Raw genomic sequence first — 24,859 nt, 5'->3', positions numbered from 1 at the left:
CACTCATGAAGGGTCAATTACAGTTTTTGACTCTCCGGAAAAGGCACTAGCGTTTGTGGACAGTCTGAAAAGACCCCGAGATTTGCTTCAATGGGACAAACTGATTTGAGTTGGATTGTATACCACAGACGTAGGGTTTTTTTTTTTCTTTTTATATTTTTAGCTACTGTTTTGGACTAAAGAGACGTGAGTATACTTATTATATATAATTAGCTCTCTCTATTTGCTCATCCTGTATAGTGGTGCACAGTGGCGATGAATAGAATGTTAGTTGGGAAAAGCTGATCTGGAAAGCTAAAGTTTTTGTTTTTGTTCATGTTCATTTAGTTATGCAGTGCTGTTTCCTGCAAACGTTTTTTTGTTATGGTTTTAGCTCAGCACACTATTATTCAGACTCATCATCGACACTGGAGCATAAGTATATGAATGTATGGTCATGGCTGTAAACACCTTTAAATTCTGTACTTGGAATATTAAGGGGAGTCATTCACCAATTAAAAAAGAAAGTTCTTCTATCTTTAAAGAAGGAAAGGGTTGACATAGCGTTATTACAAGAAACGCACTTAAATGACAGAGCATTTAAAGCTGCAAATGTGTGGTTTTGATTAGGTTTTCTTTTCTTCATTTACAAGTAATAGTCGAGGGGTTGTGATCCTTATTAGAAATTCTCTGCCCTTTAAGCTCTTAGAATGCCATAAAGATTCCAATGGAAGATATGTACTAATTAAAGCAGTTATACATGGTGAAGAATTTGCTATACTTAATGTTCATCTCCCACCTGGCCACCCTATTACATTTCTGACTGAAATCGTCACAAAACTTTCAGGTTTTCCAATTGAGAACACCATTATTGCTGGTGATTTTAACTGTCTTATGAATCCGTTGACTGACCGGCTCCCCGTTGGCTCTCCCTCTATCCCAAAACAAGCAAAACAAGTATCAAACCTGGAAGAAGTAGGTTTTGTGGATGTGTGGAGGAGACTCCACCCTGCTGGAAAGGAGTACACCTTTTATTCTAACCCACATAAATGCCACACACGTATAGATTACTTCTTTCTTCCTAAAACTATCTTAAAGCAAGTGATTTCTTGCACAATTGGACATATAGTTATATCTGATCATGCAGCTGTTTATCTGAATTTTGCCCCCAAAAATGCAGACAAAACTTCCAACTACTGGAAAATGAATCCTACTATTTTGAAAGATTCTAAGTTCGTGGAATATTTTTCAACAGAATTTAAGCACTTTCTAACTATTAATTCACCCACGGCTAGTAGTCCTCTTCTCTGGGAGACTATTAAAGCCTACAGTAGGGGACTGATTCTGTCTTACACGGCTAGTAAGAATCGTAAAATCAGAGCAGCAAAACATTTTAGAAAGAAGACTTAGTTTTGGGGAAAAAGAGTATATTAAAAGACCCACACCATCTAAATTGAAGGAACTTAATGCCATTCGATGTTCACTCAATACTTTATTAACCCAAAATGCAACAGATAAAATAAAATTTGCCAAACAAAAATTATTTGAACATGGAGATAAACCAGGAGGATACCTTGCGTACCTTACTAAATCCCGAATTGCTTCCCGAACAATAGCCTCTATCACTGATAGGAATGGCTCCTACTCCACTGACCCTGGGGTCATTAATGCAACATTTTCTGAATTTTATAGCAACTTATACAAGTCTGAGCAATGCGAAAATTCCCAATCTAAGATGGAAGCTTTCTTTTCTAAAATTAATCTTCCCACTGTTTCAAAAGACAAAAAACAATACTAAATGCAGGTATTTCAGAGTTGGAGATACACAGAGCTATTAAGTCCCTTCGGAGTGGGAAGGCACCGGGTACAGATGGTTTAACATCCGAATTTTATAAAGAATTCAAGGATTTATTAACCAAACCATATATGGAAATGCTCAATGACTCGTTTGGGGCAGGTGTCCTCCTCCCTTCTCTTAGGGAAGCAAATATATCCTTAATTCTCAAAAAGGGCAAAGCTCCAGAAAATTGTGGCTCTTATAGGCCTATTTCATTACTTAATGTAGATCTTAAAATATTGTCTAAAATTCTCTCGGTACGTCTCGAAGGTGTCTTACCTCAGTTAATAAAGAATGATCAAACCGGTTTTATAAAGTGTCGCAACTCGGGTAATAATGTTAGGCGTCTTCTTAATGTAGTCCAATTGTGTCAGCAACGTGTAGTTGATGGCATGGTAGTCTCCCTTGATGCGGAGAAGGCGTTCGACCGTGTTGAGTGGTCATATTTATTTTATTCTCTGCAGAAGTTTGGGCTAGGTCCTAAATTTATCAAATGGATTGAAGTTTTGTATCAGGATCCCAGAGCAGCAGTTATTACAAACAGACTCAGATCCAAAACATTTTTGGTGGGGAGGGGCAACAGACAAGGCTGTCCCCTTTCGCCCCTTCTGTTTACCCTCACCATCGAACCCTTGGCTGAAGCAGTTAGATGTGATTATGCAGTGTGTGGCATTTTAGTTAAAAATGCAGTTCACAAAATTTTGTTATATGCAGACGATGTTTTATTATTTCACAGGGTCATAACCATTAACAATTTTAGTTTATTTTCTGGTTATAAAATTAATTTCTCAAAGTCTGAGGCGATGCCTCTATATCATGGATTGGTAGGATTTCCCTTCTTAAAATGAATATTCTTCCTCGCTTACTCTATCCGATGAGAATGATCCCTGTTTTATTTTCACACAAATTAATCCAAAAAATAAAAGGGTGGTTTAGTTCATTTATATGGAGCAAAAGAAGGGCGCTCATTAAAATGTCTACTCTGCAGCTCCCTACCCACAGCGGAGGTTTGGATCTCCCAGATTTGAAAAAGTATCAATTGAGTTCTCTCCTAATGTATGCACGAGAGTGGATCTGTAGGAGCTCTTCAGCCATTTGGTTAGATGTGGAGGCCTCCCTGTGTGAATGCCCACTTAAAAGCTTACTCTTTTTAAGAAGTATGAAAACAGTTACTAAATACTGCAATAACCCAGTTATTATAAATACAGTGCGGGCACGGAGAGCCGTATGATATGTTGAAGGGAGAGCTGGAATTACATCATCGTTTTCACCTATTGTTAATAACCCAGACTTTCCTCCTGGCATGATGGATCTGGGTTTCAGGGACTGGGAATCTGCGGGAATCTCTACCCTTGGTTGTTTATTCAAAGAAGGAACACTTATGTCCTTCACACAAGTTATGGAGGAGTTTAATATCGGGAGGAACAACCTTTTTAGATTCTTCCAAATAAGGGACTTTATTAAAAAAAGGCACCTCTCTTTTGAGGGACACTAGGGTTTCAGATGTAGAAAGGCTGTTCTTTGGATCAAAAGATGTGTCACAGCATGTACTACAAAACATTAAGACTGTCAGACTGCTGCTCCTGTCGTAGCTCAAACATGGGGAAGAGATTTAGAGATTGACATAACCGAAGAAAACTGGGGCATTATTTGGAATGCAGTCAAACAAATTACTATTCGTAATCGTAATTGGGCTCTTCAGTTAAAAGTGTTGCATAGATCACACATGGCCCCGAACAGGCTGTCCAAATTCAAAACAAGCTCCTCTTCACTATGTCCAAAATGTGAATTGCGAGAAGGAACTCTCACACACTGTTTCTGGTCGTGCCCTAGAATCCTGAAATATTGGAAAGATATTAATACTGAAATTCAAAAGATTATTAAAATTAATTTGGAACTTGATCCTTTATCTCTTCTCCTTGGTCTACCTAATAAATGCATCAAAAATAAACACAAAGTAAATTGTATAATATTTTAACTTATTGCGCCAGGAAAAATATTCTCCTTCAATGGATATCTCCACAGCTTCCCACTATTTCTGGGTGGAAAAAGTTAATTCTGGAGCATATTCCACTTGTTTTTCTGACAGCTTTGAGCCATGCCAAGACTGACATTTTATCTCATATGGAAACCCCTTTTAGATTATTTTGAGGGAAATGTCTCTTCTATTTTGTCCCGCGCTCTTGTCTAATGTTTTATGTATTGATGGTTGATGGGTTTGAGATGCCATCTCAACATCCCATGGGCCAGTGCTGTGCTGTTTGGTACCGATGATGTTGCTGTCTGCATATGGCTATATGTGCAGTTGTTGGTGTGTTGCTGAGCAGATGTGTGTTTTGTTTTGTGTTGAATTTGTTGTATTAAGAGAAAATTGAATAAACATAAAAAAAAAAATTTTTAAAAAAGTGGTTGGATTCAGAAGTGCTTGAGCCTGATTGTCTGTGTGGAGGACGAGACAGCACTGCCTGCATGTGCGTATATGTAGGCTGCGTGAGCTGTGTCATTTCTTCCACTCAAACGGTGATTTTTACCACAACTGCATCAAAATTAGCGCAGTCATCACTTTAATAATCAAGTCGTATGACACAAAATCACACTAATGTAAACTTTGCAATTAATGCACGGTTCACATGCATGCCAAACCCCTGAAGGAATCAACTGTGATCCTTTGGAACACCAAACTGTGGAAATCTACAGAAATTTCATATCCCTGAACTGACAGGGATGGATCAGGCATACAAAGCCAATACTGACTGTTTTTTTTTTTTCTACAACACCAGAAACAGCCTCAAAAACCAATTCTGGGATGGACAATGGGACTTCTCTAAAAACAGGCATGCTTTCTCAGCTTCAGAGAATAATGGCTAACAAATAGTACAATGACTCACCAAAAAGCACATAAAGTCAAGGGCAAGAACAGTAGGCACCCCTCCAAACGGCAAACCCTGGAGAACTGTACTTCGAATTCGGGCTGAGAAGCAGTACTCCATGCTGGAGTTACTGGGTGGAAGCGTTGTGGTCATTATTAATATCAGCACTCTGTGCCTTGTTCACTGAAGCATACTGAGAACCTGCAGAAGAAAGAAGTGTTTAATTTATGAACCATATTTGATCACTGCCATTGCATTCTGTCAATATGAACCAACTCAAGTACAACATTCCCATGAAGGTTATACTAAAAAAAAAAAAAGTCATGACAACACCACCAACCAAAGTAACAATAGTCTTCCTACTAAAGTGGATAACCATGTATTTTTCATAGTTGCATGCTCAAGAAAAAAAACATATATACAGTGCTGCTTGAAAGTTTGTGAACCTCTTGAACTTTTACATGTTTGCTAGCATAGATCTTATCTGTTTTGCTGAAAACAAACTCTTCTCTGCTTCACTCCACTATGAAGCTATGGGTGGTAGTGTAAAATTCAAAAACTTATACTGTGCACAATTTCTCCAGTCGCAGTGACAGAAACCAATAATTTCTTCAAGGTTGTTTGGGTGTCTTGGTGGCTTTCCTCACTCATCTCCTGCTTGCACAGTCCCTTACATTTTGAGAACTGTCTGCTCCACACAGATTGACCATAGAGGACCATACTGTTTGTATTTCTTCATAACTGATGTAAATAAAGTCTAAGACATAATCAGGGACTTGGAAATGTTCATGCATCCATCACCTGACTTGCCTGAAGAAAACTGGATGTAAAAGTGATGGTCTATATCTGTAATACTAAAGGGCCCACTTATTTATTACACAATTATTTTGGCTTTTACATTTTTCTTTAAACTCATACAGATTACTTTTCACTACGAGTCTGAAGATCATAATTTTTGAAATTTGAATATAAAAAGCCTGAATTTTTGAGGTCCTAAAAAAATTCAACAGCCAAAATTCAACCTTTTTGGCTCAAGGGGTTCTCAAACTTTCAAGCAGAAATGACAGACACCAACCTTTATTAAACCACTAAACAGTTTCTGGATATTGTTATTGAGCACATCACCCCATACAGAAATGGTGAGGGAGGTATATAGAAGAGAATTTTATTGCTGCTTAGAACCAACACTATGTTCTCATGGTAGTTCTATCTGAATACAAGGAAGAGAAACATAGGCAGTGAACAGAATATTTTCCAGATGTGCGACTTCTTTGATATGTTATTCTTTCACTTCGTTTTCCTGATCCCCCCCCCCCCATAAAGAAGTGGTGTAAACTAAGTGTGCTAGAGTTGCAGCAGGTTTATAAGAAATAGCGGCCACTTTTAACTTTAATATTATTTAACACAATTCAAAGGCCTAGTGAAGAACAGCAGTCTGGAAGGAACTGGTATTGTGATAGGTGCACAACTGCTGTACTCTACGTATGACCTTTGACACACTTTTGCAGCATTTAAGATGTTCATCTGCTCCAACACTAACTCATTTATGTGCTTGTAGGAATGCTGTGACATCAGTGGAAAGCAATGCAGTGAGAGCTAACAATTCACTGATAGAGCCCAGAGGATTGAAATGGTCCACTCAACACCAGAAAGACACAACATTCAAATATAACCAACACTTGCACAAATCCTGAAATCCACCATCAAAACTCAACAGCAGAGGGGGGGGGGGCACTAGTCACAACTTGGTCAAAGACAAAATGCTCTAATTTAATTTCTTAAACTTAAGCATTAACCATTAGAGCCTTAAGGGTATTTTACCATATTTTAAGAAATTACACTTTTATGATACTTGCATATTATAGAATATAAAGGGTTTTGCAGATCAAAATGTTCAGAACAATCTCAACTTAATCATTGGAGTGAAAAGGTTTTATTTTCATGTCAGATAGTCATGTGTTGGGCAACTTACATGCCCAAGTGTTAAAAAAGCAATGATTCAATAACTGAATTATGCTTCAAAATGAATCAAATCAAAAAGGTCATTATTTGTAATAAAACAATTCATCAAACCTAAACTAACAAGTAAAGCAATTACAAAAGGAAAGGGGTTGGTCAAGTTAAAGCCAGGTGTCATCACCGATGAAACTGTTTTTATAGTCCATGGGCCAAGCAGGTTTTCTGTACCACTTAAGGTAAATGAAACAACACTTAGAATCCAGCCTTAGTGTACCATGACCTACACAAAAATGTAATACAGCAATATAAGGGTGGCAGCTGTAACCAGGTAGGGGCTCAATAAAGGGTTACACAGAGTCAAAATTTTAAAATGCTCCAATCATACTGAAAACTATACCACATATCTGATCATAACGATTCCAAAAAGCTATAGTTTGGACTATTATGGAATGCTCTGGAGTTAAGGGGTAAAACAGCAAAAATGGTGACAGTGATCAGTTCCAGTTTGTACTGGAACAGTCAAAAGTTAAAGTTGGTCCAATTTTGTTGAGAAGTGATGCAAATTGTTTGGGTTAACAGGCTTCTAAAAAAAATAGTTTGAACCATCTGTCATGCTTACTTATGTTAAAAAGTAACATATGTCACTGAATCCAATAGACATCGACCTTGTTTGACCTTTACTTTGGAGACTAAACATCTAACACAGTCAAACCTATTCCATGTATTAATCCTTATGTCAACCAATAATTTGCACCATTTTCTACTGAAATTGGAGCAACTTTTGACACTTGTACAAACAGAAAATGACCTTTGTCACAATTTTTGCTGTTTTTACCCCATAACATTCAATCACACAGAGCCCAAACTACACCTTTTTGGAATAATTATGATCAGACAAATAATGTAGTATAGTTTTCAACATGATTGGAGCATTTTAACATTTTTGACCTCTGTGTAACCCTTCACTGACCCCTGCTTGGCTACAGCTGCCACCCTGGCATTGTCAGTGTCGTTTCGTCACCTTAAGTGGTACCGATTAGGTCAAAATTGATGACTGTACCAGAAGTACAACTGTGAACAAATATTTACCCTGGCTAAGCCATTTAAACTAAATGTTATGCAACTGCACACTTTTCATTTCATCAAATAGTGCATTAATAATGTGTGTGTGTGTTCAGACAATTCTGTCTATTTTTAACATAAGCTAGACAAAGTTTTACTGTTGATTACCAGGACAAAGATCAGTCCTAAAAAAAAAAAAGAGTCAATCTTGGACTAATGGCTTTGTCCGTGCTCAAACAGCCTTTCAGTGCATGGTGACGAAATGCTCTCTAAAAAGATAGACAATGTCACATTCTTTATCAGATGGATCCAACACAATCAATTCTTTTGTTGATCCTGTGGTCCTGTCTATGTGGTCCTAGCTTCTCATATTTTTGTTAAAAAATAAGATACTGCACAGTTGCTCATGGTACCATGAAGCTTTTCAAGATGGTTCTTCAAGAGAAACCTGATTTGTGGAGATCCAAAATTGTGCTCTGGAAGCCTTGGTTGAAGTGTTCTTTTTCTGCTGCTCTTAAATACAAGAAGGTAGTGGCTCTACAGATTGGCTGGCTTAAATACAACCAAAGGTTCCCAAATTAACCCAAAATATTTCAGATAGCAATTCAGAAGCTTTGAAATGTCATTCCATCAATTTTTAAATCATCGCTGTAGTTTAAAAGAGGCACTCATCTTTGTGTGACCACTGACACTGAAAACCTGGCATAGTGAATAAAAACTGAAATAAATATTTAATTAATTTTCAATGTGTTTTATGACATAAAGCAGATATTATACATTTATCATACATTGTTTGGTAAAATGGAGTATGTGCAGTTGGGCTAAATTGCGTGACTATTTTTAGCCAAGGTATATGTAAATTTAAGTCTGCAACTGTATATTAGTGACCATTTTCCTATAAAGGTACTCAAAGATAAACCAGTATCATTCATACCATGACTCACAAACCTGAATCTGTTCATGTTTTTCCACTTCTGGGCATTACAGATTAGTTTGACAAAGTTTTTCCACACGGGCAATGATTCATCATTATTCCATTATGAAACCTGTGTGAATCCAGCTAAATGAAATATTTTAATGCCAAGAGAATCCTTTATCATCAGAGATATACAATTAGGTCCTTAAAAACTGACATTTCAAGAGTTATTTTAGCTGCAGATCACAGCATGGTAAATTCATTCAATCATAATCCTGGAGGGCAGGCCTGGGATCTTAAAGGTGAGCACCTGGTGACCGGGCAGGGTTCTCCCCAGACAATGGAATAATGGTGCCATACCGTTATACTCTCATCATAGCACTATTATACTGTAGTGTCATCTTGCGACTTTTTTTTTTTTTTTTTGACAATTTCTTCATCAACCTTTGTCAAAGCCCAGGGTTCTCACTAGCATTATAACGTTAGCCTACATTACAAATTACGCTGCAATTGGGCCGTTACATTCTTTGAGGGTGTGTAGTGGGAAATTTCTTTACATTGATTGTGGACCCACTGCTTCTGGGTCCAGCAGGTTCAGAAGCACAATTTATTCTTCAACCTCTGTGAAAGCCATTTAAAGATGTCAATCGTGACTCAACTTTCTGCTGACTAAATGGTAAATGGACTGCATTTATATAGCACTTTTCCATCTGCATCAGATGCTTAAAGCCTCTTTACAATTATGCCTCACATTCACCCATTCACACAAACACACTCACACACCGATATCAGGGTGCTGCCATGCAAGGCACCCACTACACACCGGGAGTAACTTGGGATTAAGGACCTTGCCCAAGGGCCCATAGTGATTTTCCAGTCAGGCTGGGTTTTGAACAGAAGAGCTTCTGGTCTCAAGCCCAACGCTAACCACAAGACCATCACCTCCTAGCAATTAAAGCTGCTAAACGAGACTTTTCTACTGTTGTAAGCTGAAGAGAGAAATCATTCACCATTTCACACCGGACAGCTTTTATTCATTCATCATTAATGTGCCTTTTTTTGTGGGGCAGCGCACAATGCAGTTCTTTGGCATGGACTAGACCAGTTCGGCGTTTCATCAATCTGAAGTTACTGTCCATCGTGTAAAGGAAAATAATAATAATAATAATAATAATAATAATAATATTATTATTCTCCGCTTCGTGTGTGTTGTGGGATATGCTGTGGCTCTCTGCCGAAGTTGGAAAGCTATATCACTCTGGAATCAATAACTTCAACGTGAATCGCCGCTTTAAATGAAATGACACCTCTTTCCAAACATTGTAACATAGACAAACTTCAACTGGCCAAAACCAGTTCCCCCAAAATGAGGCATCCTCCTTTCTTTATGCATTACACTGATCTTGACGTGCAGCCACCTGTGAGACTGATGCTCAGGGACTGTCAAATAATTAGCGCCATGTTTTAGTAGGAAATTGACACTAGTCTGTACATGAGGCCCCAGGTGTTCGTTTGCATCGGGCTGTCTGCTGGAGCATGTTTGAAGCCCAGATGCCCTAGAAACTCAATAACAAATACAAACATTCTTACTATGAGAAAACAACAGTCACATGATGGTGATTGTAAATGACTCCTATGAAGGTCTGTTTTTTTACGTAAAAACACTGTTTTTACTGTGTTAAAGGCAGTTCATTGTTTGATGCTTTTATTTTGAAGGACTTCCAGTGACAGGGGCCTTTGCACATCTAACTGCAACTTGACATCTTCACGGAACAAAGTAAAGTTTAATGGTGGTTTTGTTACGTGTAAGGCTTCTGTTGTGGAAATTAAGCACCTGGCTAGAATAAGGTATCTTTTGGTTTAAATTCTTCTACATCAATCTAGATGTGTTTTGGTGATATTACTGCAGGAATGTGTTTAAATAGTTAAGCTGAAATTAGCCTCTCCAAGCTTTAGTCATGTTAGCCTTCCTAGCTTTAGCAGACGTGGTTATTAAGGGCTACACGCGACTTAGGCAAAGGTTTAATGCAGCCGAATGGATGTTTGTAAATTATGTTTTTTGTGTTGATACTTATTTTTATGTATTTTTTCTCTTTTTAGTTCTTACGGTGTTTCTGAAGAACCAACAGCAAAGTAAATTATGTTCAAATAATGTTGAAAGGTGAACATAATTAAAGGCATCTGGAAACATCAGTGTCTGGCCACAGTTTAGCTACAGTAAGAACTTGGCCATCATCGATTTGACAGCTAGACGGGCCAGGATAGAGAGTCTTCATGATGTGGAAGGTGCTGTTCCCACTGCTGCGTTGCCACGTGCTGTCCAGGGAGTTTCATTAAGCAGTACCTGTTTGAGCACCTCATCGCATGATTGACTGTGGCAGTTCAAGCAGCAGGCCTGATACAGACTGTGATAATGTCAAAATCAAGCAGTGTGGAGGAGTGGGCAGCTTCTGTCCAGCATGATGGTCATGATCTCCAAAGTGAGCCCCAACAAAAGGAAAAAGAGGTGTCTGATGTTCAAGGCAAACTTCAAAAGGACATCAATTTACCTGTCGGTCCCAGACGGTCCGAACGTGTGCGTATTCCCACTGAGAAGATGCGTACACTCCAATGTGAAGAAGCCACAAAAAGGGAGAAACGATTGCTTTTTATGTATGACAAATGGAAGCTCCAAGTATGCAAAACAAGAGATCAGGTGAAGACGTACATGCCTGAGAGTCAGCTCTGGACTCTCATTGAAGACCTTAAAAAGGTTATGGAAGATATAATGAACATGTACTATGAAATTCGAGACCTTGTCACTCCCTCTACTGACATAAGGAGACAAGCAGATACTTGTGAATCAGTGACCAAGGAAATAATCAGCATTGCTCATAGCCGAACTATAGATCTGGGAGTTTAATGAGGAGGAGGAAAAACACCGCCTTCATGAACTGCTTAATCATGAGCATGCAAAGTTTATGGATCTGCAGCTTCTTTCATAAGTCAAAGCAGGTCTGATCACCGCTCCATGGCTTCATCGATAGCAGCCAAGCGTGCAGAAGCAGCGGCTGACCTAGCAGAGAGGGAAGCAAATTATCAGATGCTGCTTGAGGAAGAAAGACAAAAGGATTCAATACGGGAGTTAGAGGAACAGCAACGGAAGGCTCTAGAAGTGCAAAAGCAAAAGTTGGAACGATTGCAGGCAGAAAAGGAAGTAAGGGCAGCTTACGCCAAGTTAAAGGTCTATGATAAGGAAATGGAGCGTGAAGTTTTTGACTATGTTAACAGTGATAACAAGGAAGTCAAAAGTGAGCCTGAAGCTGTAGTCCACCAGTTGCCTGTAGTGACACCTCATGCAGATGTTTCCTCTCTTGCTAAGGTCCTTCAAGATAGCATTAAACAGGCTCCCAGCTCCAGAGCCATTTATCTTCAGTGGTGATCCCATGCGGTTCTTTGAATGGCGTGCTGCATTTACCTCACTCATTGACCAAAGGGCCATAAATCCATCTGAAAAACTCTTATCTGAGAAAGTATGTTGGAGGCTCAGCACGTCAAATTCTAGATGGTACGTTTTACCGAAATGATGACGTTGCCTATCAAGACGCCTGGAACAAGCTGAATCGTCGCTTTGGCCAGCCCTTCACCATTCAGAGAGCATTCAGGGAGAAGCTCTCCAACTGGCCAAAAATTAAATCGGATGCTGAAGGTCTCAGGAACTTCTCAGATTTTCTCAGTGCCTATCAAGACGCCACGCCTTACGTCAAGGGTCTTGACATACTAAATGACTGTGAGGAAAATCAGAAGTTGGTTCACAAACTACCGGATTGGGTAGCTTCACGCTGAACAGACAAGTCACACAAAGCCTAAATGAGTCTCAACAATTCTGCTATATTCATGTCAGCTGAAGCAGAAACTGCTTGCAATCCGATTACATCCTTTCATGCTCTTCATTCCAAGAGTCTTAGCACCGAGAACAAAAATTGCACAGATACAAAGAGGAGCAAGGCCAGTGTTCTTACAACTCAAACAACGAGCAATAAAGATAACTGAAGTTTAGATACCAGAAAAGTGACGACTCCATGCATTCTTTGTCTAGATAATAGACACCAACTTCATTTGTGTCCCAAGTTTACAGAGATGGCACTGATCGAGCGACAGAACTATGTGAAGGATAAGAAACTCTGTTATGGATGCCTAAAACCTGGCCATAGTGCTAAAGACTGTAGTTATTGTCATTTCTGTGACACTTGCAAAGGAAAGCATCCAACATCTCTCCATGATGAGAACTATAAGAAGGCGAGGGCTTCCCTGGAAATGGGGATCAACCAAGATGCTGCTGCAACTTCACTCAGTATAGCAGGCAAAGGCTCCTCCTATACATCAATGATTTTGCCAGTATGGGTATTATCTAACAATTATCCAGCTGCTGAGCAACTTGTCTACGCTCTTCTTGATAGTCAGAGTGACACTACATTCATCGATCAAGACGTTAGTAACAGTTTAACTGCAAATAAATACCCTGTGAAGCTTCAGTTGACAACCATAAGTGGAAAAGGCACTGTCATGAGTGAAAGAGTTTCCGGGCTTTGTGTAAGAGGATATAATTCTGCTCTTCTAACTGATCTTCCGGTTGCCTACACAAAGGACTGTATTCCTGTAAACCGAGCACATATCCCTACTTGTGACTACTTTGACTACTTATCCCTACTTTGCACTGTTTCTTTCTCTTTTTGCTCTGTATGCACCACTCTGCATTTAATCATTAGTGATCGATCTCTGCTCCCCTCCACAGCATGTCTTTTTCCTGGTTCTCTCCCTCAGCCCCAACCAGTCCCAGCAGAAGACTGCCCCTCCCTGAGCCTGGTTCTGCTGGAGGTTTCTTCCTGTTAAAAGGGAGTTTTTCCTTCCCACTGTAGCCAAGTGCTTGCTCACAGGGGGTCGTTTTGACCGTTGGGGTTTTACATAATTATTGTATGGCCTTGCCTTACAATATAAAGCGCCTTGGGGCAACTGTTTGTTGTGATTTGGCGCTATATAAAAAAAATTGATTGATTGATTGATTGACTTGTGAGACTGCAAAGCAATGGAGTCATCTTATGGAGATAGCAGATGACATTCAACCACTGAAAGACTGTGAAGCAGGTCTTCTCATTGGCTACAACTGCGCTAGAGCCATGGCACCAAAGCAGGTCATACTAGGAGGAGATGAGGAACCCTACGCAGTACGGACAGATTTAGGATGGTGCATTGTGGGTCGCTCATCACAATGCCATGACTCACTGAGTACAGGTCACGTGTGTTACAGAACCTCTGTTCGAGAACTCCCTCCAGTAACTCCTGCCGATGCTATTCGCATTCTCGAATAAGACTTCAAGGATGGCGGCGATGACAGCAGAACAGTGTCCCAAGATGATATCACATTTTCATATATCATTTTAAATGAGGGCATACATAAGAATATACACAGTCACTATCAAATGCCTCTACCATTCAAGGTCAGACCCAATTTGCCTGACAACAAAGGGTCAGCCATGATACGGCTCAGTCACCTCAAGAGGAAGCTGCAAAGGGACGAAAAATACAAGGAGCAGTATGTAACATTCATGGAAGAGGGCATTGGAAAAGGAGATGCGGAGCAAGATGAAGATGGTGGGAGTGAAGGGGAAAGATGGTACATTCCACATCACAGTGTTCATCATCCTAAAAAAAAACACAGATAAACTTCGAGTGGTGTTTGATTGCTCTGCCAGATACAAAGGAACTAGCCTAAATGACCATCTTCTCACTGGCCCTGACATGCTGAACAACTTGAGTGGAGTCCTCATCCGCTTTAGACAGCATCCTGTTGCCCTGATGTGTGACATTGAAAAAATGTTCCATCAGTTCCATGTGAATGAAGGTGACCGCAACTACTTGCACTTCCTTTGGTGGAGGAAAGGAGAGCTCGACTCTCAGCCTAGTGAGTTTCGTATGAAGGTACATCTTTTTGGCGCAGCCTCTTCTCCGGGACGTGCAAATTATGGACTTAAGCATCTAGCTAAGGAGAATAGTTACCTGTACCCCAATGGGTCACAATTTATTGTGAGGGACTTTTATGTTGATGATGGCATCATAAGTGTTGAAAGTACTGAAGATGCTATTCAGCTTGCCAAAAAAGCACGTGAACTCTGTGCAATGGGTGGTCTCTGACTCCACAAATTTGTCTCAAATGACAGAAATGTCCTGGCGAGCATACCACCCTCTGAACGAGCAACTAATGTAAATAACATGGACCTCTCATTTGACAATCTGCCACTTGAGAGAGCTCTTGGGATCCAGTGGATCCCAAGAACATGACCGTTTCTGGATAAATGTCAGTCTTAAGGATCAATCTATGACACGCCGTGGTATTTTGTCCACAATGGCCTCCCAGTATGATCCTCTTGGATTTGTGGCCCCAGTTCTACTTAAAGGGAAGATCATCCTCCAGGAGATGTGTAGGCGTGGCACAGACTGGGATGACCCTCTACCAGATGAGCTTTGTCCAAAATGGGAGCAGTGGAAAACTGATTTAGCTCACTTGGAGAATGTCACCATATGCCGCACTTACTCGCCTGCTGGATTTGGAAGGATCATAAAGTCTGATCTGCATCATTTTTCAGACGCATGCTTGAAGGGTTATGGTCAATGTTCATACCTGAGACTCCAAAATGAAGATGGAGATATTCACTGCGCCCTAGTTATTGGAAAAATCACGTGTCACCCACTAAAGTTACAACTATTCCAAGATTGGAATTAATGGCTGCAATTGTCTCAGCAAAGATGAGCAGCATGCTCAAAGAGGAGCTTGGATGTTTTGTTGCTGAGAAGTTCTTCTGGACTGATTCTAAAGTGGTCTTAGGTTGCCTTAGTAATGATGCACGGCGATTTTATACCTTTGTAGCCAACCATGTCCAGAAGACTCATCTTAGCTCAGCCCCACACCAATGGCGATATGTCCCCACCAATGAGAATCCTGCTGACCATGCTTCTCGAAGCTTGACGTCCAGTGAGCTTCTTTCATCCACCTGGCTGACTGGACCCACATTCTTATGGCGCAAGGAAATCAAACTTCCAGCAGATGAAGTTCCAGAGTTATCAGTTGGAGATCCAGAGGTCAGAAGTGTTGTAGTGCTCAACAGCAGCTCAAAGGAACAAGCAAGCCTCATTGATCACCTGTCCAAATTCTCATCTTGGTCACAGGCTACTCGAGCTGTGGGACATCTTCTGAGGCACGTCAGCAAAAACAAGTCAAACAGCCTCACCACTGTTGCAGAACGTGAAAGGGCAGAACAATGCATAATCAAAGATCTACAGAAAATTGTATATCAAGAAGAGCTGAGTTTGTTGAGCAAAGGACTTCCACTACCATCTCACAATCAGCAATATTCTTTCGATACCTTTCTTGATGAAGATGGGGTTCTCAGGGTGGGAGGAAGACTGTGCCACTCTTCTCTTCCCGATGGCATCAAGCACCCAGCAATCATCCCATCACAAAGATGGTGATTACTCATTTCCACGAAAGGATGAAGCATCAAGGTAAAGGCATAACCATCAATGAAATCCGGTCCAATGGCTATTGGATTCCAGGACTTAACCGCGCAGTAGCATCATACACTCACCAATGCATCATCTGCAGGCTGCACAGGAATCCAACACAGGAGCAAAGGATGGCTGATCTACCTCATGAACGTGTTGAACTTTCACCTCCCTTTACATTCTGTGGTATGGACTGCTTCGGTCCATTCGTTACCAAACAAGGAAGAAAGAAGAACAAGCGTTACGACCTTCTTTTCACCTGCTTTAGCTCACGTGCCATTCATATTGAGATGCTCACCGACATGTCCACAGACTCTCTCATCAATGGTCTTCGATGTTTCATTGCCATTCGTGGAACTGTTTGCCAAATCAAGTCTGATCAAGGCACCAACTTCATTTGAGCAAGAAATGAGCTTAAAGAGGCTTTAAAGGAACTTGATGCAGACAGACTGACTAATTTCTGGCTGAGAAGCAATGTTAATTTAGCATGAATGCACCATATTCAAGCCACGTTGGAGGGGTGTGGGAAAGACAGATTAGGACAGTGAGAAGCATCCTAAGGTCCACACTTGCCCTTTCCTCTGGCAGGCTTAAAAAAAAAAAAAAAAAAAAAAAAAAAAACCTCCGTGTTGGAAACCATTCAGAAGATTCAGACGGCTTTCGATGGCTTTCAGTCGAGTGAGTATCCGAGAAATTGTCTAACAGCTGGACATGCCCCAACATGTCCTGTGAGACTTCCAAGACAGAGGTGTTTTTTTTTGCTGCGCGTCCTGAGTTACTTCGTGCCGACGCGCGAAATCCTCCGCACGTCTTTCATTACAAAATCTCCTGTAACAGTGGAATGTGCCACAAAAGTGCTATGTCCAGCTCTGTTGCCATTTCTGTGGTAGTCACATGATGTCCTGGATCAACACAGCATTCAGTTTAGAAATGATCTGGTCGATCTAGCCTGTCGAATGGCCGCTCGGCGCGCCGCACGCCCTCCGCCGCTGTGGGCCGTCTTTAAAAAGGTTTTAACAGTCCATAATCCGCGTGACGCCGACAGAAACTTCACCAATATCCAACTGAATCTATCGAATGGTTTCCAACTGCCTGTCTCTAACAGTTTCTGAAAAAAATTTCATGGAGCAAAGCGGCAGTCTCTCAGCAAGTTCTCAGACAAAAGAAATCCGACGGGAGGGGTGGACCAGTGCTCACTCAAAGCCTGCCCACAGGCGAATGACACAACCGACAGGCGTGGAAAAACTCACGCATGCGCACGAAGGTTCAAGCTTGGCTGATATAATCACACGTGATTCAAATCCATATAGTTTTTGAAAAAAATTAAAAGGTACGATACTTTTTGGACAGACCTCGTAAATGACTCCTATGAAGGTCTGTTTTTTACATAAAAACACTTCTTTGTTTTCACTGTGTTAAAGGCAGTTCATTGTTTGATGTTTTTATTTTGAAGTACTTCCAGTGATAGGGGCCTTTGTGCATCTAACTGCAACTTGACATCTTCACGGAACAAAGTAAAGTTTAATGGTGGTTTTGTTACGTGTAAGGCTTCTGTTGTGGAAATTAAGCACCTGGCTAGAATGGGAACAAGGTATCTTTTGGTTTAAATTATTCTACATCAATCTAGATGTGTTTTGGTGATATTACTGCAGGAATGTGTTTAAATATGTGAAGGTAAAGGTTAAGCTGAAATTAGCCTCTCCAAGTTTTAGTCATGTTAGCCTTCCTAGCTTTAGCAGACGTGGTTATTAAGGGCTACATGTGACTTAGGCAAAGGTTTAATGCAGCCGAATGGATGTTTGTAAATTATGTTGTTTTTTGTGTTGGTAGTTATTTTTATGCATTTTCTCTCTTTTTAGTTCTTACGGTGTTTCTGAAGAACCAACAGAAAAGTAAATTATGTTCAAATAATACTGAAAGGTAAAAATAATTAAAGGCTTCTGGAAACATCAGTACACTTCACCAGTGTCTGGCCAGGGTTTAGCTACAGTTATGATATGCCATTTGCCAACTCCTCACCAACAAAATTACCCGGGTACAAGTAGCTCATTTTACAAATGAAAACTCTCCATTTCTGTTGAAATTTGCTAAATCCCCACACATGTGAAAGCATGTGTGAAACACACACATTCATCAATGCAAAAATGGTGCTGCTGTTGCCATGACAAGCACATCTTGCCCTCGACAACCTCCTTGATTGACTGATTGATTTTATTACGCAAGTTCAATATAAGTACATAATATAATTGAAAATACAATAAAAATACATGGAAGGCAAAAAAAAAGTGAAAACATTTATTTCCATTGTGGTCCATTATGATTTCTATTGAAGGAGATGAGGCAGGAACATTCAGCTTTGAGTCCACTTACAACAGCTGGGCCAAGATGAATAAAAGAAGAATTGACATTACTGCCTGAGCATTCTTTAACCAAATCTATGATATCAACGTACATGTATCAATGGACATTCAGATTTACCTACCTGTAACTTCCTGTTACACCCAGGCTGCTGTAAAAACACTACAGGACTGTCTGGATGATGTACATGTCTGGATGAGAGCTAACTTTCTGAACCTTAACAAAAACAAAACTGAGATCTTAGTGTTTGGGCAAAGTAAGCCCTTACAATGACAAGACAGTGTTATTGGTCCTCTGTCCACCTAGGGGTGATGGTTGACCCATTGTTCAAATTTGATAAGCACATCACCTCTGTCATCAGGGCCAGCTTCTTTCAGCTGAGGACTCTTTCCAACATTAAATCTTATCTTACTCAAGCTTATTTTGAAAGAGTTATCCATGCATCTGCAATGTCATATTTGGATTACTGTAATGCTCTGTATGTTGGGCTGGACCAGGGCTCCCTGCAGCGCCTGCAGAGTGTACAAAATGCTGCAGCCCATCTTTTGATTAAAACAAAGAGGCATGAGCACATCCCTGTGCTCTGCACCTTACACTGGCTCCCTGTTGGTTTTCGGGGTAAATATAAAGTTCTGCTGATTGTTTTTAAGTGCTTCCACTGTATAGGTCCAACATATCTGAGTGAGCTCTTGCAGCCGTACACTCCATCTAGAGCTCCGAGGTCAGCTGGCCAGCTCCTCCTCGGTGTCACTAAAGCCAGGCTTAAATCCAGAGGTGGGAAAGCCTTCTCTGTGGCAATGCCCCGACTCTGGAACAGTCTTCCTTGGTCTGCCAGGTCCTCAGAGTCTGTAGGACAGTTTATGTCTAGACTGAAAACTCACTACTCCCTGGCTTTCAACACTAGCTAAGTGGTGTATGCTTTGGTTTGCTATTTTGTACTGTATTTTTAGAATGTTATTCCTTTCCTCTTGTAAATATTTTACAGTTGTAATGCTGCTATTGTGAAGTACTTTGGTCAACTGCAGTTGCTTTTAAAAGGTGCTATATAAATAAACTTGAATAGAATTGAATGTAAATGTTGTGAGCTCTTGATTTTGGTGTTATTGTGAGTACCTGATTGTCCAATATTTTGGAAACATGGTATGTAAAAAGGTAAAAAATATCATGGTCTAAGTTAATTTCAGAGCTATTTGGTATATTTAAAGTATACACTGTTATGTATAGTACAATAAATAACATTCCATCATAAGAACTTGGTGTTGGAGATTTTCTTATGTCTGTTAAGTTGTACATTTAGAGAAGATTGAAGGCTGAAGTCGCCAGAAAATGGCCTCCACTTGTACTTGAAACAGTGAACATGCTACAACATTGAAAACTGTAGCACTTTATTTGTCTGATCATAAATATTCCAAAAAGGTATAGTTTGGACAATCTATGACTGAATGTTATGGAGTTATGGGGCAAAAACATCAACAATTGTGGCAAAGGTCAAGTTTAGTTTGTACGGGGTCAAAAGTTAAAGGTGCTCCAATTTTGGTAAATGATGCTGCAAATTATTGATTGAGCTAAAAGGATTAATAAACGTAATGGTTTTGACTGTGTATGCGTCTGTAGAGTAAAGACCAAACAATGTCGACATCCATTGTATTCTATGACATGTTACCCCGTAACGTGATAATTAAGCATGACTCATGGAGCAAACTATTCCTTTTTAAAACCATATTAACTTAACTACAAATTCGCATCACTTTTTACCAAAATTACAGCAACTTTAATTTTTGACCCCTGTACAAACTGAAATTGACCTGTCACCATTTTTGCAGATGTTACCCCATAAATCAGTAGCATTCAGTCACATATAGTCCAAACTACACCTTATTGGAATCTTTGTGATCAGACAAATAACGTGGTACCGTTTTCAATACGATTGGAGCATATTTTAATTTTTACCCCTGTGTAATTGTTCAACTGACCCCTACTTGCCTGCCATTTGAAAATTGGTTTCTCAAAAGGGTAATGTGACGAATTTGGTGCTTCTATCGCTATTTGCAGGATGCAACTGCCCTGTAATTAAAAGATGACAGTCTTCGCTACACAAAATTCAGTACTTTCCTTTCTATTGTCTTCCGAGAGGCAATTAAATCCATCAAAACAGATGTTAGTTGTTGTCTAATTTTCCTCCAGCAATAGCGTATCAACACAAACAGTTCTCAATTCACCGAAAAAAAAAATTCTGTCAACTTGTTGAATTCATCATTCGTAACATATGATCACGTTTGCTACACGGCCGTGGGCTAGAAAGGAAAGTTCAGCCCGCAGCTGCTTGCACCTCGCACTGACAAAACAGGAATGTCAAAATAACGAGTCATTTCTGTTTTCTAACAATGAAGCGCAGCAATGACTGTATGCGGCTCGTTTACCGTTCGCCTGACTAGCACTTGACACCAACGATTAACGGGATGTTTTCGCTTACTGTTTAGACATCAAGCAACCTCTCGTGATTAAGGCTGTGGCCAATGCAATCAGTAGCAAAACACGACTGTCGAAAATGACCAATAAATACCTCAAGTTATTTAATCATAAAGACAGCTTACCTTCAAGTGATACGCAGCAGAAGCGTTAGCTAATGCGACCTAGCAATTGTTAACGTTAACTCCACGGTGTAGGAAATAAAATGAGGCTGTTTAACGCCTCGTCAAATTAAATTAACGTAACCCCTCGAGCTACAAGAGGAAATATAACTCAACAGCGTTAAAATTGATATTTATAAGCAAAGACGGCTGTCTACCGGCTGAATAACTGCGTCTAACTCCAGTAGTGATATGAGATTAGCGACCTCTTGTTCGTAAGCTGACTAGCAAAAAACAAAACTCTCTCAAAAACGATTTGGTACATTATCGCCACCTATTGGAATGGAATAGAATGGGATAGATACATATCCGCTTGGGCTGCTGATACCGTATTGGTTTCCATAAGTGCAGCAAATAACTGAAACTGCTTCTAGGCATGTGTTTAAACATCGAGTTAAGCAGTTCTTATTAACTAGTATTGTAAATTCTAGTCAAAGAATCTTTTTATATTATTAACGTCCTCTTCTTAAGTCTTTTTATCTGTTTGGTCTGAAGAATACCCTTTTATCACTTTTATTGATTGTTATTTTACTGTATTATTGTTTGGTTCGTGTATTTTCATAACATATTTCGTAGAGTTTTTCTATTGTTGTATTTTATTTTTGTGTATGGCTTTTTTTCCCGAGGACCACAATGTATAAGCATCCATATTGGAAGCTTTCTTGTGTTATCCTTGGCAGTATTTTTATGTATTCTTATGTAATTTTATTGCCAAATCAAATAAAATCAAATCACATGGTGATACAAGCACCAAATCCAGCACAAATTCTCCTTAGACATTGTTCTTTTGAAAAAACAACGGGCCACTTGAATTTTCAATAGGCGGCCACTTAGGGGTCAGTTGAAGAATTACACAGGGGTTTAAATATAAAAATGCTCAAATCATATTGAAAACTATACCACATTATTTCTCTGATCATGAAGATTCCAAAAAGGTATAGTTTGGACTATCTATGACTGAATGTTATGGGGTAAAAACCAAAGTAAAGGTCAAATAATGTTGACGTCCATTGAATTCTATGACGTGTCATATGTTACCCCGTAATGTGATAACTAAGCATGATACATGGTACAAACTATTCCTTTTTGAAACCCTATTAACTCAACCAATAATTTGCATCACCTTTGAACAAAATTGGAGCAACTCTATCTTTTGACCCCTGTACAAACTGAAACTGAACTTTGTCACCATTCTTGATGTTTTTACCCCATAACTCTATAGAATTCAGTCATAGATAGTCGAAACTATACCTTTTTTGTAATCTTTACAATCAGATAAATAATGTGATATAATTTTCAATATGACTGAAGCATTTTTATATTTTGACCCCTATGTAATTCTTCAATTGACCCCGACGTGGCCACCTATTGAAAACTTAAGTGGCCCGTCAGTTTTTTCAAAAGAGTAATATCTAAGGTGTACTTTTGCCAAATTTGGTGCTTGTATCACCATTTGAAGGATTCCTCTGTAAATATTCTGTTATCTGCTGCACTAAAATATTTGGGTGTTCAAATGCCACCAAAGAATCAATCAATCACAATAATTTACTTTTAATGCCCCAAGGACTTTGAATTGTGGTAATTATTATGAGAAAACAAAACAAGATAAAAGCAACGTGGACGAGAAACTGCAAAGTAATGATCCGTTTGAATGGTACACCTGAAGAAGCAAAAGTTGTGATCAATCAATCAATCAATTTTTTTTATATAGCGCCAAATCACAACAAACAGTTGCCCCAAGGCGCTTTATATTGTAAGGCAAGGCCATACAATAATTATGTAAAACCCCAACGGTCAAAACGACCCCCTGTGAGCAAGCACTTGGCTACAGTGGGAAGGAAAAACTCCCTTTTAACAGGAAGAAACCTCCAGCAGAACCAGGCTCAGGGAGGGGCAGTCTTCTGCTGGGACTGGTTGGGGCTGAGGGAGAGAACCAGGAAAAAGACATGCTGTGGAGGGGAGCAGAGATCGATCACTAATGATTAAATGCAGAGTGGTGCATACAGAGCAAAAAGAGAAAGAAACAGTGCATCATGGGAACCCCCCAGCAGTCTACGTCTATAGCAGCATAACTAAGGGATGGTTCAGGGTCACCTGATCCAGCCCTAACTATAAGCTTTAGCAAAAAGGAAAGTTTAAGCCTAATCTTAAAAGTAGAGAGGGTGTCTGTCTCCCTGATCTGAATTGGGAGCTGGTTCCACAGGAGAGGAGCCTGAAAGCTGAAGGCTCTGCCTCCCATTCTACTCTTACAAACCCTAGGAACTACAAGTAAGCCTGCAGTCTGAGAGCGAAGCGCTCTATTGGGGTGATATGGTACTACGAGGTCCCTAAGATAAGATGGGACCTGATTATTCAAACCTTATAAGTAAGAAGAAGAATTTTAAATTCTATTCTAGAATTAACAGGAAGCCAATGAAGAGAGGCCAATATGGGTGAGATATGCTCTCTCCTTCTAGTCCCCGTCAGTACTCTAGCTGCAGCATTTTGAATTAACTGAAGGCTTTTTAGGGAACTTTTAGGACAACCTGATAATAATGAATTACAATAGTCCAGCCTAGAGGAAATAAATGCATGAATTAGTTTTTCAGCATCACTCTGAGACAAGACCTTTCTGATTTTAGAGATATTGCGTAAATGCAAAAAAGCAGTCCTACATATTTGTTTAATATGCGCTTTGAATGACATATCCTGATCAAAAATGACTCCAAGATTTCTCACAGTATTACTAGAGGTCAGGGTAATGCCATCCACAGTAAGGATCTGGTTAGACACCATGTTTCTAAGATTTGTGGGGCCAAGTACAATAACTTCAGTTTTATCTGAGTTTAAAAGCAGGAAATTAGAGGTCATCCATGTCTTTATGTCTGTAAGACAATCCTGCAGTTTAGCTAATTGGTGTGTGTCGTCTGGCTTCATGGATAGATAAAGCTGGGTATCATCTGCGTAACAATGAAAATTTAAGCAATACCGTCTAATAATACTGCCTAAGGGAAGCATATATAAAGTGAATAAAATTGGTCCTAGCACAGAACCTTGTGGAACTCCATAATTAACTTTAGTCTGTGAAGAAGATTCCCCATTTACATGAACAAATTGTAATCTATTAGACAAATACGATTCAAACCACCGCAGCGCAGTGCCTTTAATATCTATGGCATGCTCTAATCTCTGTAATAAAATTTCATGGTCAACAGTATCAAAAGCAGCACTGAGGTCTAACAGAACAAGCACAGAGATGAGTCCACCGTCCGAGGCCATAAGAAGATCATTTGTAACCTTCACTAATGCTGTTTCTGTACTATGATGAATTCTAAAACCTGACTGAAACTCTTCAAATAGACCATTCCTCTGCAGATGATCAGTTAGCTGTTTTACAACTACCCTTTCAAGAATTTTTGAGAGAAAAGGAAGGTTGGAGATTGGCCTATAATTAGCTAAGATAACTGGGTCAAGTGATGGCTTTTTAAGTAATGGTTTAATTACTGCCACCTTAAAAGCCTGTGGTACATAGCCAACTAACAAAGATAGATTGATCATATTTAAGATCGAAGCATTAAATAATGGTAGGGCTTCCTTGAGCAGCCTGGTAGGAATGGGGTCTAATAAACATGTTGATGGTTTGGATGAAGTAACTAATGAAAATAACTCAGACAGAACAATCGGAGAGAAAGAGTCTAACCAAATACCGGCATCACTGAAAGCAGCCAAA

General features: G+C 39.7%; 1 protein-coding gene across 2 annotated transcripts in view; it reads right to left on the bottom strand.

The window, feature by feature from the left end:
* LOC117522886 (CSC1-like protein 2) overlaps positions 1-21,384 on the bottom strand; it is an 81,248-nt gene extending 59,864 nt beyond the window's left edge. For both annotated transcript variants that reach the window (XM_034184304.1, XM_034184305.1), the window contains exons 1-2: positions 21,115-21,384; positions 4,705-4,887 (exon numbers count right to left, since the gene is read on the bottom strand). In XM_034184304.1, the coding sequence (XP_034040195.1) occupies positions 4,705-4,839 (135 nt within the window). In that variant the 5' untranslated portion in view covers positions 4,840-4,887; positions 21,115-21,384. The remainder of the gene's footprint in view (positions 1-4,704; positions 4,888-21,114) is intronic.
* Between the last annotated feature and the right edge of the window lie 3,475 nt (positions 21,385-24,859).

This window comes from Thalassophryne amazonica, chromosome 13 (genome assembly GCF_902500255.1).
Source record: "Thalassophryne amazonica chromosome 13, fThaAma1.1, whole genome shotgun sequence".
NCBI classification, from domain to species: Eukaryota; Metazoa; Chordata; class Actinopteri; order Batrachoidiformes; family Batrachoididae; genus Thalassophryne; species Thalassophryne amazonica.
This window is presented reverse-complemented; position numbering and strand designations above follow the sequence as displayed.